Here is a 16,772-nt window from a genome sequence, read left to right on the forward strand (position 1 = left end):
AATCCGTGCCATACACATAATAAAATTAAAATTAAAATTTTAAATTATTTTATTAAAATTAATTTAAATTGTAATAATTTAATAAATAAATAAATAATACAATGTGTATTGTTCATTTTTTTAAATATAATATTAAATATATTAACTCAAATATAGCTATTAAGTGTATAAAAATTATGTTTAAATTATAAATTTTTTAAATGAAATTATCCTGTTTAAAATATTTAAATTATGATTTTAATCATAAATTACAATTATAACTTTAATCATAAATTATAATTATGATTTAAAAAATTTTTTTGATATAATATTATATTTTTTTCTCCATTTTATTATTAATATATTGATATTGCAAGTCTAAATTTCAGTATTTTATTGAATATTGACTGAAAAAGAAAATAGTTACATGTTTTTATCATTTAATTTATTTAATATACCATGTGTTAATACTAACCGTTTTTTTTTAAATATATTGATAAAAATAGATATAATATAATTACAAATATAACACAAATAAATAAATGTGAAACCAATATGTTTATCAATGTCTTTGTTAAATTTTATAAATTAGAGAATAAATTATGTATTCGATTGCTTGGTGATCACATAGATGATCAAGTAATTGGATTATAAATTGATCTTATAGTGTACATCTTATTTTTTCTCATTTTTAAATGAAAGCAAGAATTAAGAGAGTAAGTAGTAATACATAAAGAAAAAAATTGCACCACAACACATAATTATTACCAAAAAAAATATTCATATTAAAATTTTATATACTGCAAATTATGAAGATTAATCAGAATGTACTGGTCACTTCTGTCTATTTTTGACCATAATATAAGTTTTTTTTCTATTCAAGAATACAATAACATCTAATTAAACAAAAAAATTGAATTAAAAGTACCAAATTAAAGACAAAATGAGTGAATAATATAAAAAATTATAACTTCGTACGTGTATAAAATAAAGAGAATTTACTGATTTATTTTATGTTAAACGATAAAACTAACAATAGTATATATATTAATAAAAGGATATATCTTTAAGAAAAAGTTACAATACAATTACAAATTTTAATGACTCGAAATCAATTTTTTATTTTTTTATTTTATTAGATAAATTAATCATCCAACAAATTTTGCTAAAAATTTAAAATAAATAAACATCCATTAAAATATGACATAAAGAGGATAACTTATATATTATTTTAAAAAGAGTAAAATAGTATTTATCATAATTAAATTATTAGATTAAAAATCAAATTAAAAAATTAAATTAATAACTAAATGATAATAAAAAATAATAAATTTTGATGATTTTTAGTATTTTTTGTGAAAAAAATATCTTTTAAAATAAAAAAATTGATAAAATAGTGAAATAATAAATTAATTATTTTTAAATTTATAATTTTGATTACGTATAAAATTTTACTACCTTTACTTCAAAGTAATTAAAATATTATTTTAACATTTTATAATTTTTATTATTTTAAAAGAACTTAATCTCTACCTAATAAGAGCTATAACTAGATGAGAGAGCAGATAGTTAATTTGACTCGCAATATCTATATATGGATGACGTGTAAATAGTTTGGGGATAAGATGCATGCATCTCGACACGCATAAAGACAAACAAAACAACAACCTAATTCACTAGAAAAAAAAAACCACACATACACACACATACACTATATATATGTGTATGCTTGGTACAATCACATCTTAATTGTTAAACCTCAGCACTAAAATGAATAACAAGGCCTTTTCTTTGTTGTGCTTGCTTCTTACACTGTTTCTCGTCTCTGCCATGGCAACTGACCAAGCATTCAAAGATGGGACACGAGGTATTTATATATGCTCATATTTATAAGGAATTTTTTTTGCTGACTTCATATTTATAAGGAATTAATTTCACTTGTTTCTTTTTATTCGTCAAGAAATTATTATTATTATTATTATTATTATTATTATTATTATGAAATTGAAGAGGGTATACAGGATGCCAGTCGTCCAATATATATGTATGCATATGTGAAAAATCATCCTTATTATATTACATCTGATTAATTTTTGTTAAAGGGTACAATAGAATTGAGAAAGTAAAAATGATACTACTGTATATTTTTCAGTTGTTACAAAATCAACATAATAATATTTTTAACTAGCAATTAATCAATAATATTTAAAAAATATTAATTAAAAATATGGTTTTAAATATTAAATTAAAAAATTTAAATTACTAATTAAAAATATTGGTCAATATAAATTAAAAATATGTGGAAACTCAGGCAGTCGACTTTACGTGAAGTTGATAGTTGAGAGCTGTTAGATGAAAATTTAGTCAAAACAGTCAAATTATCTGACAACTTTCAGTTATCCACTTCACATGTGAAGTCGACTGCACCTGAGTTTTCACTTTAAAAATATTGATTTTTAATTAAGTTTATAACTAATTGTATGATCTGTGTAGGAGAAGCAAGATCAGAAGAATCCGAAGGAAACAAGCCTGAAATGAACGGCGTGGAAGAAGCAAATGTGGTGGATGCTCAATGCCGCCGCAAATGCCTTCACCCACGAATTGGCTACACATGTTGCAACCAAACCCCGTAGATATATGTACAACTATAATAATCCCCAAGAAATAAATTACTTCATCATCTTTTCGTTTGAGATAATAATTAAGGCTATTAGATAATTTAATATGTTTAGTTTAGGATTGAATAAACCTCATTAGTCATTTATATCGGAGGAGGTTCAGCTAGTTAGAGTTCTCTTTCTTTCATAGATCAATGTAGCTTACACTTATATACGTCATAAGGAATGATAAGAATATAATTATATATTTGCAGTTTATCTTATTTCATATACATGTTTTACATTATTTCATTCCGCCTTTTTGAGTTGTAAATGATCATCGTCATCGGCAACAGCAATTAATCGCTAGTGATCGAAGATCAGCATGGCTATGAAAAGTTTTACACACATTAATTACATATGTTATCCTGATAGGTAAAAGGAGGAGAGAACACTTAAATAATAATGACTCTAATATATACCATATTTACCAGGCACAATAATACTAGTGTCAACTATACTTAAGAACTTAAGTGGTATTATTGATGTGTGCGTTTGAATTATGATTAGATTTTTATTTGTTTTCTTTAATAAATTAATTTTAATTAATATTATTATTTTAAATGAAAAATAAAGGGTTACGGGGGTGCTAACTGCTAACTCGCTAACTCGTTAGTCGATCAATCTGCTATAAAATAAAACAATTAACATTTTAGTATTATTTTAAGTTTTTTATTTTAGATTTTTTATGATATTTTTATTTGACCGATTATTGAAGAGTTTATAATCAGTTAATAAGACTGGAGCTAACTCGAATTTCAAATGTTTATTTAAGTTAATTTAAATTAATAAGTGAGTTAATTATTTAATTAATTTTTTTATGATAATTATTTAATTAATTTAAATTAGTTTATTTATTTATTTATTTTTGAAATACAATTTTTTTTTTCGAAAAGATTAGACAACTCTCAATTTTAGGTATCACTACACATTCATCCATACAATATTAAAGGGTTTATACAATATTAAAGAATTCCTTTTCAACTTGGTACATATACCAAAGTTTAAACCCGTACATGATTTACCATCTGAGTTAAGTCTCAAGTCTCAACTGTCAAATTAGTTTATTTTAAGTCCTTGTATTTTATAGATTGGTCCAACCTGTCTATTTTTGTGGGCCTTATCGAGAGGACGGAGAATAACCCACTTTGCGACTTCTATGTGCCACTTGGACACTAAGTGTGGGCCGTACATCTTGCCGCCTTTAAAATTTTGGAATATATCCCTTTGCTGGCCCAAACTCAAGATTCTAAGTTGTATTATTACAGCTTATTTTCAGCATCTATAATAAAAGGTGGCATAAACAAATAGTTATACGCTAATTTTTTTTATATTTGTTCATATACTGGCCCAACACTAAGACCCAGGTCCAAATATACCAAAAGGCCCAATTCAAAGATTGACCTTTGTTATTCACCGACCTCTTTAGAAGAGGTCGGACTCAACACAGACTTCTTTCTAAAGAAGTCGGGCTCAAGAGATAGCTGGCAGATAACGCTTATTAAAATAAGTAACTGCCCCTAAAATCTCTCAACCCACCTCTAGAAGCCATATCCCAACAATCCCTAAATAAAGGGACGGTTATCCACCTAAAAAGGTGGCACTACTCCAACGGTGGTTATTGGATCACCACTATAAATACACTGACACCTCTCAGGTATCTCTAAGTTCCAATTTATTCTAAACCTGCTTAACCCCATGCTGACTTAGGCATCGGAGTGTCTTTGCAGGTACCACCCCCCATCTCTTGGAACACACAACTCGGAGGCGGCTCCCAGACGTAAACTAAGTCGGAGACCACACTCCTCCAACGCTTGGGCCTCACAAACAAGCCCAACCACCGTCCGGTTCTAGGTAAGCCCTGGAACATTGGCGCCGTTGCCGGGGACCTGGAGCTCAACTCTTGATAATGGCGGATGGTCAACAACATAGTCAGACAACCACTCGACATGAATAAGATGCAAGCATGTTAAAAAGAAGCTGGAATACAGTTTCTATGGATACCAAAAAACCCGTAAAAACTTCTCCCAATAGGAAGAGGGTATCAAATAGGGATGATGATTCTACTTCTACAGTTAAATTGGATTAAAAGAGAAGAAAACACCGTCCCAAGGCCATTGTAGGAAAGCAAACCAAGACGAACTCGAAAGCCAATTGAATAAAAGAATTTTCAATTCAGAAAATTCAATTGGCAAAAGAAGTTACGTGAAAAAAAATGAACTCGAAAGCTAATTGAATAAAAGAATTTTCAATTCAGAAAATTCAATTGGCAAAAGAAGTTACGTGAAAAAAAAAAAAGAGGAAAAGGGAACATGATTAATCCCAACCTCTTCGTGAAATAGGATGGACAATGACATCTGTGCCAACTTACAATCTCGGAAAAATCCATGATACCCACTCATGAAATGGAACAGTTGCATGTTCCAAATACACAACATCAGCCAATTTGAATGCAACCCAATCCGACAACAGAGTGATGAATCCAGCTTTTTCTTCAGTGGATTCACATGTCAATTACAACAGTGAATAACACAAAAAATTCTCATGGTACATCTTTCGTTGGTTGCTCACAAATTACATCACTGTCAATGAATATGGAAAGAAATATTCCTGTGGTAGAATTTGATGTTGTTTGCACACCAATAAAGATGGATGTCTTCCAGGAAGAAAACTGGAATCCGATCCAAAGAAAAAAGAAAGTCGGAGTGATAAAGGCCAGTCTTCATTGGAGGGGATGATGGTCAGACTTTTCTTCAAAGATTGGATGAGGTGGGAGCTCACAAAGAAAATCCGACCTCTTTTAGAGAGCTCATGAAAAAAGGTCCAACCTCTTTTTAAGGTCAGACTTTACAACAAGGTTGGATGAGCCGGGAGCTCAAAAAGAAAATCCGACCTCTTTTAAAAGTCAAACTTTACAACAAAGTCGGATGAGCTGGGAGCTCACAAAGAAAATCCGACCTCTTTTAGAGAGCTCATGAAGAAAAGTCCGACCTCTTTTAAAGGTCAGACTTTACAACGAGGTTGGATAAGCTTGGAGCTCAAAAAGAAAATCCGACCTCTTGCAAAGTTCATGAAGGAAAAGTCCGACCTCTTTTAAAGGTCAAACTCTACAATAAGGCCAAAAACCTCCAGACTAATAAAAAAAAATCCGACTTCTTTTAGATCCCACGAAGAAAGTCCGACCTCTTTTAAAGGTTAGACTCTACAATGAGGTCTAAAACCTCATTGCTCAGAAGAATCCGACCTCTTTTTGGAGTTTGTAAAAAATCTGACCTCTTTCACGATCAACTCTACAATGAGGTCGAAAACCTCGAAGAATATCAGAAAGAGATTCCAACTTCTTTTAAAGATCAGAGTCTACAATGAGGTCGAAAACCTCCAAGCTTAGAAAGAAAGTCCGACCTCTTTCCAAGCTTAGAAAGAAAAATCCGACCTCTTCTAAGGATCCAAGCTTATGAAGATAATTTGACCTCTTCTGAGGATTCAAGTCTACAAATAAAAATCCGACTTCTTTTAGAGCTTATTCCGACCTCTTTTAAAGGTCAGACCACAATGAGGTCAAAATCTCTGAATTTATAAAGGAAAATCCGACCTCTTTTAGAGCTCACAAAGAAAAGTCCGACCTCTTTTAAAGGTCCGACTTTACAACAAGATCGGATAGGCTTAGAGCTTACAAAGAAAAGTCCGACCTCTTTCTTGAGGTACGACTTCGAGAACCAGATCCCAGGCATAAATGGCCATGAGAAGGTCATACGAAGAAATTTCTCAACTGACAACCTCATCTTGACCCAAAATGACATCGGGCCAAAATCGGACGAAGAAAAGCCAACACCAAAATGAAAAGATTCTAACAAAGTCACTTAAGACTTGAAAAAGAACTACTACAACCTACTCGACTTACTCGAAAACAATCTACCTAGATTGTGCCAAGGGATACTACAACTAGAAAGCGCACTTTACTCCCTAATGCACACTTTTTCTGACTTGAAGTGACGAGATCTAAAGTGGTGTAAGAAGTTATAAATGCAAATCGTGGTCCGACCTCATTAAGCCACTTGTACTAAATCAAGCTGGCAAGGGGCAAACCTAAAACGAATTGCACAAATAACTTAAGGACAGCGTGATCATAATCAAACATCAAGAGGATGTAAACCTGACCTCACAACAATTTGTTTAAAACAAATTGAAAAAGGATGGCGATTTATAAGAATGCCTCCTCAAGCCAAGAGATAAGTATTCGACCTTACTAAGTTAACACAACAAGTATAAAACAAGTTATTCGACCTCCCAAAAAGAGAGTCCAAAATAACTTGTAAAAGTCACATAGCAACAAATAGTAAGATTCAAGAATGGTATGACTGAATACTTGAGTCCGACTTTATGAAGCTCGACCTCGAGTAGGGGCACTGGCTTATTATGAAAGCCAAGTCCAAAATTATTAACCAAAGACAACATTCTACAATGATGCTAGAGCACGAAAGAAGAACGTGACCCCCTTCCAGAAATCTGAGAGCAAACTCAGATAAGGAAAGAGCTCTTGAGACAAAGGATGGCTACGAGATTCGCCGCAAAAGACCTCATCTTGATAAGAAAAAATATCAGGCTACTGAGTTCGGGCAAATGAAAGCTGACAACAAAAAGGATAGGACCCTACAAGATTACTGAGATCTTAGGAAAAGGTTATTATAAGGTGACCGACTTAAACGGCACCGAGTTACCAAGGTCGTGGCATGCTTGTAACATGAAAAGGTACTATAGTTAAAAGCGAACTCTACTCCCTGATGTACTCTTTTCCCAACTTCATGATTTTTTCCCAAAAGGAAAGGATTTTTTCTGAAGGGGGATTTTTAACGAGGCATCACAGTAGAGACTAAGGGATCATAGATAGTGAAAAACCCTTAGTAGCAGTAAAAGTACCTTCGCAAATAAATAAAGATCTTTTATCTCTTATAAATTCCTTCTCGTTTTTCTTTCTTTCTACGAAACGCGCCGACTTAAGCTCGACAAAGCGTGAAAATCCCATGAACCGACCTAGATGGTCGTCAGGATAAAACGACGAGGTACAAGTCGGTGTAAAGAGGTTATAAAAGTCGATCGTAATAAACTCGGAAATTATCTGACTTACAAGTCGGAAAAACCGAGAAACAAGGAAACGCATCGCAAAAATAACCTAAATCATAAGAGCTCAATAAATCAAAAATTGAGTATAAGGAATACCAAAAAGAGATTAGGAAACCTATTGAAAGCACTAAGGCAAAAGGCTGTCCCGAGTTGTTAAGGAAAACTTAACTTAAAGAAAGGGACAGTCAGCCAAGAAAAAGGTTTTTCAAAACAAAGATAAAAAATGTTTTTTCTAAGATTACTGAAATCTTAGAAAAGGGCTACTACAAAGTGTCTAACTTCAAGGGTGAAAAACTGCCAAGGTTGCGACACACCTCCAATATAAGGAGATACCACAATTTCTTATGGAAATTGATTTTCTACAATTAATACACACCAATTGAAGCTCGATAAACCGCAAAAATCACAGGCCGATCATATAGAAATCGCCTGGATGAAGCGACGAGGAACCAATTGGTGGAAAGAAGTTACATATGCGAATTGGAAAGAAAACACCTCGAAACAGCTCGGGTTAAACGGGTTGGAAAAGTTGTGTTTAGAACAAGTCATAAAAGTAACTTAACTAAAAATGCCACTCGAGGCATAAATACGATCTAACAACTCGATCCACACGGATAACAAATGGATCGTACAAAATCTCAAGCCCACGATCTCATCTCTACAAGTTCTAAAAATAAACGACCTAGTCGTATAAAATGAAACAATTTCACAAAAACAAATTGTTCCAAGAAAACTTGTTCTAGCATTCACAACAACATAAGGACAACTCGGACTAAACGAGTTGTGCCAGTCAACCATATTTTCAACGAAATTGTGTCAAGCACAAGTCGTGTCTATCTAAAAACAAAGCTTTAAAAATAATTTGTATCAAAACAAATCATTAAAGTAAAGCATTAAAAAGTGATTTGTATCAAAATGAATCACTTCAACCAAATGACTCGTATAGAAACGAGTTAAAAAGGAAGGATTGTAAACGTTTTTGAACAAAATCGAAACGTAAAAACTATCCTCCCAAAACAACTTGGATAAAATGAGTTGTATCATACACAAGGATAAAACTCTTGTAGAAACTAAAAAGGGAAGGGAATAAACATATAATCCCTTCACTTAAGGTGCCAATTTATGCTCGACAAAGCGCAAAAATCGCGAGCCGACCTTTTCAATGGTCGCTCAGATAAAGCGACGAGGTTCAAATTAGTGTCCAATGGTTATAATACGGCTTGATGATTTAAAACAACTCAAGCCCATGAGTTGAACAAAATTGAGTAAAAAATAACCATATGATCTAAGCAATTTGTATTAAAACAAATTGCGCAAAACAACTTGATATATAACAAGTTGTGCTTCAAAAAAGTGACTGATACAAAAAACAAGTCATCTATAAACTCAGACTGAATGAGTTCAACAAAAAAAGGCTTCATTCGAAAATCTTTTCTGCTTAATTGCTCGACCTCGAGCAGGGGCATAATGGATAAAGCAACGAAGTCCGATGGTTATAAAGATGATCTGATACTTTAAAAGGACTCAAAATAAACAATTTGTACTTGAAACAAGTTGTGAAGTCCTAAAAAACAGCTCGAATTTAAATGAGTTGTATGAAATTAGATCAAGAAATAGCCACATTTTAATTAAACAATTTGAAATGAAACAAATCGTAAGACCTTAAAACTACTCGCATCGAACGAGCTAGATGAGGTTATACTAAAAAATAATTACGAGTTTTGAAATAAACGATTTGTATCAAAACAAGTCGTAAGAAATCAGAATAAGTTTTAGAAAGGTGATTTGTATTAAAACAAGTCATGTATCTTCAAAACAACTCGAATTGAACGAGTTGTATGAAACTAGGACAAGAAATATTCTTTGGTTAAGCAAAGATATGCTAAAACCAATCATACAGAACCTACAAGCCCGAGTTCAAATACTCGAATCCAACTCTTAAGAAAAAGAGATTGAACTCGAGTAGGGGCACTGTTCATACGCTGGCCCAACACTAAGGCCCAGGTCCAAATACACCAAAAGGCCTAATCCAAAGATTGGCCTTCGTTATTCACCGACCTCTTTAGAAGAGGTCGGACTCAACACAGACTTCTTTCTAAAGAAGTCAGGCTCAAGAGATAGCTGGCAGATAATGCTTATTAAAATATGTAACTGCCCCTAAAATCTCTCAACCCACTTCTAGAAGCCATATCCCAACAATCCCTAAATAAAGGGACGGTTATCCACCTAAAAAGGTGGCACTACTCCAACGGTGGTTATTGGATCACCACTATAAATACACTGACACCTCTCAGGTATCTCTAAGTTCCAATTCATTCTAAACCTGCTTAACCCCATGCTGACTTAGACATCGGAGTGTCTTTGCAGGTACCACCCCCCATCTCTTGGAACACACAACTCGGAGGCGGCTCCCAGACGTAAACCAAGTCGGAGACCACACTCCTCCAGCGCTTGGGCCTCACAAACAAGCCCAACCACCGTCCGATTCTAGGTAAGCCCCGGAACAATATTATTATTAGAAGATTAGGTATTTTTTTTTATATGACATTTTTTTTGGATTTGGATCCTCTAGAGTTTAAATTTTATTTTAGAGAATAAAGTGTGATCTACCCTTGAATAGTTTCTCTTTCATATTTATTTTTGGTCCCACTTATAAAATGTTCACCATTTATTCTCTAAAGTGAAATTCAAACTTTAGAGGATCCAATTTTTTTTTAATTGATAATATTCAAATTGGACGGTCCGATTTATTTGAAGAAAGAAATAAATTACAAATTAAAAGGTCCGATTTATACTTTTTAATTTTTTTATTTATTGAAATAAAAATCAGACGGTCCGATTTTAATATTAAATTTATTTTAATTTTCAAAGACACAAATTGGATGGTCCAATTTGTGATTGTTTATTTAAAAAATAAAATAATACAAATAAATTGGTGCCTCCGATTTATGTAACCCATAACAATATAAAATACTTCTCTCCTTACAGCATCTTGTGATACACCTCTCTCACACACGAAAAATAAAAAATGATAGTGATATCGCGCCCAAAAAATGTAGCGATATATATAAGATTTCATGGCCAGTTTCTTATTTATCAAGGTGAACTTTGATACAATTACGAGTTAGTCATTAACTTTTAGTTGAGAGCAAATTTATTCTTAATCTACTATATATTATTAATTTTATAACTAAAATTTGTTGTATATTATTTTTTATTATAATTATAAATTTAATAATTAAAATATATAATATGATATTTGTTAATTGTAATTAAAATTAAAATTGAATATAACTATATTATTATATTACTAATTAACAACTAAAATATATCATATGATATTCTCTTATTAAAATTAAGATAAAATATTTTTTTTAAATTAATAAACTTTCTTCTTATATTCTCGTAATATTATTAAAAACAAAAACATTAGTATTATAAGTATTAAGATGAGAATTCAATAGAATATATAAATTAACATTTTTTTGCAGTATTTTTCAGTTTGAGAAGTTAAAAATTAATTCGTCATAAATATAAATTTTATTTAAAGATTTATCATTAACCAATAAATTATTACTGTATACATAAAATAAAATTTAAATTTCTAATACTTATTTAAACGAATTAATTAACAACTATAATCATTAGACCAACAGGTGCGAATTAACCTAATTTTGTTAGCTAAGATCATAAGAATAAGATAGTAGATATATGAAATAGAAATGTTTATACGGGCCACCCTTTGATATGACCCCACTTTAGCCATGAATGCTTTATCACAAACTACAGCTCATGGTTTAAAAATTTCTCTTCCTTGATCTTCTCACCTCCACACCTTCTTGTCCAATGTCGGTGGTATGTGGCTTTCAACTATTGGATAACACCATTTTCAACCTCAACCATGAATTTGTTCTCATATTACTGGCCAAATCTCGATGTACATAGTAACCTACAATTATGAAAAAATGATATAGAATCTCCAGAAAAAAAAAATTCTATATAAATTTAACCTTATTTAAAATTTTAGTGCACATACAAATCTCAAAAATCACTTTAAAGCTTAACTCATTTGAATTTATTCTGTCCTACTTTATTTTATAAAAATTTCACTCCGTTATTATATATGGATGATATAAATCTGCACTTTAACCTGTTTCACAAAATTTATATAATTAAAATTTAAATATTGTACTTAAAGAATCTATTTAAGTTGATTGTTGACAACTTATTTTATTATTTTTATTTCTTCTTATTAAAATAAATAATTATGACATTTTCAAAAAACCAATTATGGGATTGGGATACATAAAAAGGCAATCCACAAAATAAAGAAATCAACATTCACATCAGCGGATCACCCTTTCCTAAATGTACACTTGGAAAATAACAATCATGAACATGACCCAAACTCCCTATAAAAACCTTTTTGACCAAACAATACACAATGCAATCCACTCCTACAAAACCAAACCTCCTAGAAAGCTCCAAACAACACCCGAAAGATCTTCAACAACACAATAAAACTCACTCCCAAGTCCCAACAACTTCACAAACAAAGAGCAAACATATTACTTCTTTTAACCCTAGCTAGCTACTCACTCATAACAATAATAATAAGAAAAATAACATTCATGGCTAGATACTATAATGATCAATACTACTTCTGGGAATATTTCTCTTTCCCACTTCACCTATGCTTCTTCATGTTCATACTCTTCTTTGTGTTGGTATTTTCTTGGTACATAAACTATGAGTCCAAGTTTGAGGATTTGCTTGTTCAGGTCAAGATCTTGCTAGCACTTGTTCCGCTAATCTTGTTGCTTATTGTACACTGCCTCTCCTCCGAGTCGTTTCCGATTCCTTTGCCGGAGGAGAGGGAGTCGTTGCACCGTGCCGGAGGGTCACCGTGGGGAGTGGCACTCTTGCTTGTGTTTCTCTTCTTCATGATGGCTTACCAATCTTCTTTTCATGAACGATGGTTCCCCTTGGTTACTAGATGATTTAAGTTGCGTGGGTCAACTTTTTTATTTTTTAATATTGAATTGATTTATTCTTTCTTATTATGAAATAAGCCTCGTACTTTATTTTATAACAAGGGAGAATAAATTAATTCATTATTAACGAAAAAAGTCAATATACTTTTGTTTTTATTTTGAGAAGAGGCAATTATATAGAGAGAGTGAAGTTAGTTTTATTTTAGTATTTAAAAAGAAAAATAATGTTTTATATATATATATATATATATAAAAGTAGTAGAAAGTAGAAGGTCTTAGTGGACATCATACAGAGAGAAGAACAAACTTTTTTGATGTAATATATAATAGAGTTTGTGAGTCGTCGATGTATAATTATACTTATCAATATCATCACTAATTTTGATGTTATCGTGTTATATTATAACTTGGTTAGAGGCCGATCAATGACCATGCTTAAGTTATATATATATATATATAGCAATTCTTAAGTGAAGCTTATATGCACGACTTTATATATTGGTTAACAAAAATGATATTCCTAGACGAAAATTCGTCATCAATATATATATATATATATATTAATTTATTTTTAATATATATTTATATTTTAACATATATTTTATACTGATAACTTAATTTTAATAACTAATTTTTATATACACATACATAAGATAGTCGATTAGTTTATTGCTATATTTGATTTGTAGTAAAGAGTTTGAGTGTATTTTTTGTGCAACAATTATTATTATTGCTTACTGAAAGAGACTACTAATAATTAGGTAAATTATTAAAGGCATACATTGATACATATATATAGCTGCAATCTGCAATGTTTTGATTGCGACGAGGCTTTAGGGGGCCATTATTAAAGTATGATTTTCTATAAATAATGCACCTCTATCCAGTATTTTAGATTCTATGAACCATAACATATATACAAGATTACAAGTGATACCGTATCATATCATATATATCTAATCGATGAAGAACCCGTTATATAAGCCTTTTTTTTAGATATTACGAAAAAAATAGATAATTATATTTTTTGTATTTATTTTACATTGGAATTAACATTAATTAATTTTTTATTTTTTCTAGGAAATGTCTAAAAGTATTAGTACTTTAGGATTTTCCATAGTCTTTTTTTTTGGGATAGCCATAATATAATTTTATTCCTGTTGCTTTGTATGTACTATGTAGTTTGTTTTACACTATTGGACTCACAATTGCGTTCGAGAAATTGTGGAGTTATATATATATATTCATTTCATGGGCTAGTTCAGATTTCAGGACCAGGCTTGTAAAACAGATAGACTGTTTTAAATGGGCGTGGGCGTGAATCTTGTGGTCCCTCAAAAAAAAAACATATCTTGTGGCATAGTCCAAAATCTAATTATTATTTTTTATTTGGCAGAAATTAGTTTTCAAACGCTTGAATATATATATGGCCCAACTTATCAAGTAGGTGTGGTTATTTTTTATTTTGTTTAGCGTGGTTAAATTTAACATATTTTTAATTCCTCTTCGTTAATTTAAAATTTTTTACAAATTTTTTTAAATATCATCGTAAAATTATTTTTTTTAAATTTAAATTGATAAGAGAAGATACATAAATAGTTATATCTCTAATAAATATGATTAATATTTCATTTTTACAGGAATGTTTTGTTTAAGAATTAAACATGAAAATTGATTTAATTCTAAGATTTTATTTGATAGCATGCATTTCTTTTAAAGAATATATTAGTAATTATATTGTTACAAGTTACATCAGAAGGACTAGAAAATTTTCGTAAATGAGACTTTGAATAGCAAGCAAATTTGTGAGCTCTACGTGAAGTTTTAGATTTTGAGTGGATAGGCAATGTACTTGCAAAGACTTTCATGGCTAAGTTAAGGAGTTAGTGTGAATGAGTTCGGGAAAATGGTTCATATCATAAGGTATTTATAAGGAGAAAAATGTTTAGTGGGCCATCAGGAGGTATTCAATAAAGTATTTAAAAATATAAAATAAAATATGTTGTTAAATTATTAGACTAAAGAAACTGAATTAATGATTAAGTAATGGCTAAAAATAATAAATTTTAGAGAAAAAAGACAAATAGGTTTCTGACCTTTTGTCTCGTGGACATTTTCGTCCCTAACCATTGAAAAATATTTTTAAATCTCTGACCTTCACAAAAGTTAGACGGATCAGTCCCTCCATCCAAATACCTCCGTCAGACCCAACGGAAGTCTGACGTAGCTCTTGTAATGCTTGTCACGCGTACGAGTCGCCTGGCAGACTTCCCTCTTACGCGTACGCGTCGCCATGAATTCAACAAATCCTCATTTCTTCATGAATTCTCCACTTTGCATGTTTTTTTCCATTTCTTTCAAGCCATTCTTGCCTTCAAAACTTTAAATCACTCAAACAAACATATCAAGGCATCGAATGGGAGAAAAGTAAATTAAATCTAGCAATTTAATAGCCTAGAAAGCATGTTTTCAATTATTAAGCACACTTAGGAGAAATTCACAAAACCATGCTATTTTAGAAAATAAATATGGAAAAAATTGATAAAATCCACCAAATTCAATACAATATAAACTATAAAATTGTGGTTCATCAACTTTTTCATACTTAAACATTAGCATGTCCTCATGCTAAACTCTTGTGGTTCATCAACTAATATGCAAAATGCGTCTACCTACTTGGTTAAAAATGAATTAATCTCCAAGAACATATATGAACAAGTAGGGCTAATATAGTATGATGATTTATGAATTCCACTAATTCAAATCTCAAAATGAAGTATAAATATACTTGCAAGAAGAAAATTCGTGAAAGCAAGGAACAAGGGATTGAGTATCGAACCCTCATCGGAAGTGTTTGCACTCTAATCTCTATAGTGTTTGAGGATCGATCTTCTCAATTCTCTACTAATCTAGCTTTCTAAAGCTTGCTCTTCTTCTACCAATCAACATATATTCAATACATGGATACACATATCAAGAGGTCTTTTCAATGGTTATAATGGGGTTAGGGCTAAATTTAATTTACTTTTCTCCCATTCGATGCCTTGATATGTTTGTTTGAGTGATTGAAAGTTTTAAAGGCAATAATAGCTTGAAAGAAATGAAAAAAAAAAGATGCAAAGTGGAGAATTCAGGAAAAAATGAGGATTTGCTGAATTCATGGCGACGCGTACACGTGACCCACGCGTACTCGTGAGAGGGAAGTCTGCCAGGCGACGCATATGCGTGACAAGCATTTGGATGGAGGGACTGATCCGTCCAACTTTTGTGAAGGTTAGGGACTTCAAATTATTTTTTAATAGTCAGAGACAAAAATATCCGCGGGGCAAAAGGTTAGGGACCTATTTGTCCTTTTCTCTAAATTTTAATGCCTTCTAAACATTTTTCTTATAAGAAATTGAACGAAGTTAATCTATGAAGAATGACTTGTCTCATAATGGTTCTCTTAAAAGCTTCATCAAGATTGTTGGAAGAGTTATTAATTTGGAGGTTAATAAGTCAATTATTATAATCATTAGATCATGAATGAGGAGCGTATCTATATCTACTCAAAATGAGGACAAAGGCTCCTGTATTATGAATTTATGACCTTACTTCCTTTGGAATGCTAGAAGTAAGTTGAAGAATATAGCCATATTGTTTAAATGGTAGTGACAATTCTCAAATGAAAGTGATGTGTTATGGAAAAAAAGGTAACATTGTGCTATGATGTGGATGTGGGTTTGCCGGTAGAGAAATATATATGTAAGAGAGCGAACAGGCCGTAAAAAGAGATAGTTACTATTGCGGATAGCAACAATGTATTTAAAGAGAAGTGCAATAAGGGGTGGAGGATATGTATTGGCGATGGAACCCAAACTAGACTTTGAAAAGACGAGTGGTCCGGGATAAGAACGCTCGAAAAAATGCTCATTCCTTTGTAACGTCTCATGTCAGAAAAAAAAAGTATGATTAGTGACTGTGACAAGTGGAGTGGGTCAATTTGAATCTAAAACTTCCAACGAAGGAAGAAATTCCTTGA

General features: G+C 31.4%; 1 protein-coding gene and 1 long non-coding RNA gene across 2 annotated transcripts; both read left to right on the forward strand.

Annotated features, from left to right (window-relative positions):
* Positions 1 to 1,613: 1,613 nt before the first annotated feature.
* Positions 1,614 to 2,853, forward strand: LOC140180859 (uncharacterized). Its single transcript, XR_011874909.1, has 2 exons — positions 1,614 to 1,846; positions 2,473 to 2,853. It is a non-coding gene; the product is annotated as an uncharacterized lncRNA (long non-coding RNA).
* A 9,535-nt stretch (positions 2,854 to 12,388) lies between these two features.
* LOC112762429 (uncharacterized) lies at positions 12,389 to 12,757 on the forward strand. Its single transcript, XM_025808264.3, has one exon. The coding sequence runs from the start codon at positions 12,389 to 12,391 to the stop codon at positions 12,755 to 12,757; it is 369 nt and encodes a 122-aa protein (XP_025664049.1).
* The last annotated feature ends 4,015 nt before the right edge of the window (positions 12,758 to 16,772 follow it).

Source organism: Arachis hypogaea, chromosome 17 (genome assembly GCF_003086295.3).
Source record: "Arachis hypogaea cultivar Tifrunner chromosome 17, arahy.Tifrunner.gnm2.J5K5, whole genome shotgun sequence".
NCBI lineage: Eukaryota > Viridiplantae > Streptophyta > Magnoliopsida > Fabales > Fabaceae > Arachis > Arachis hypogaea.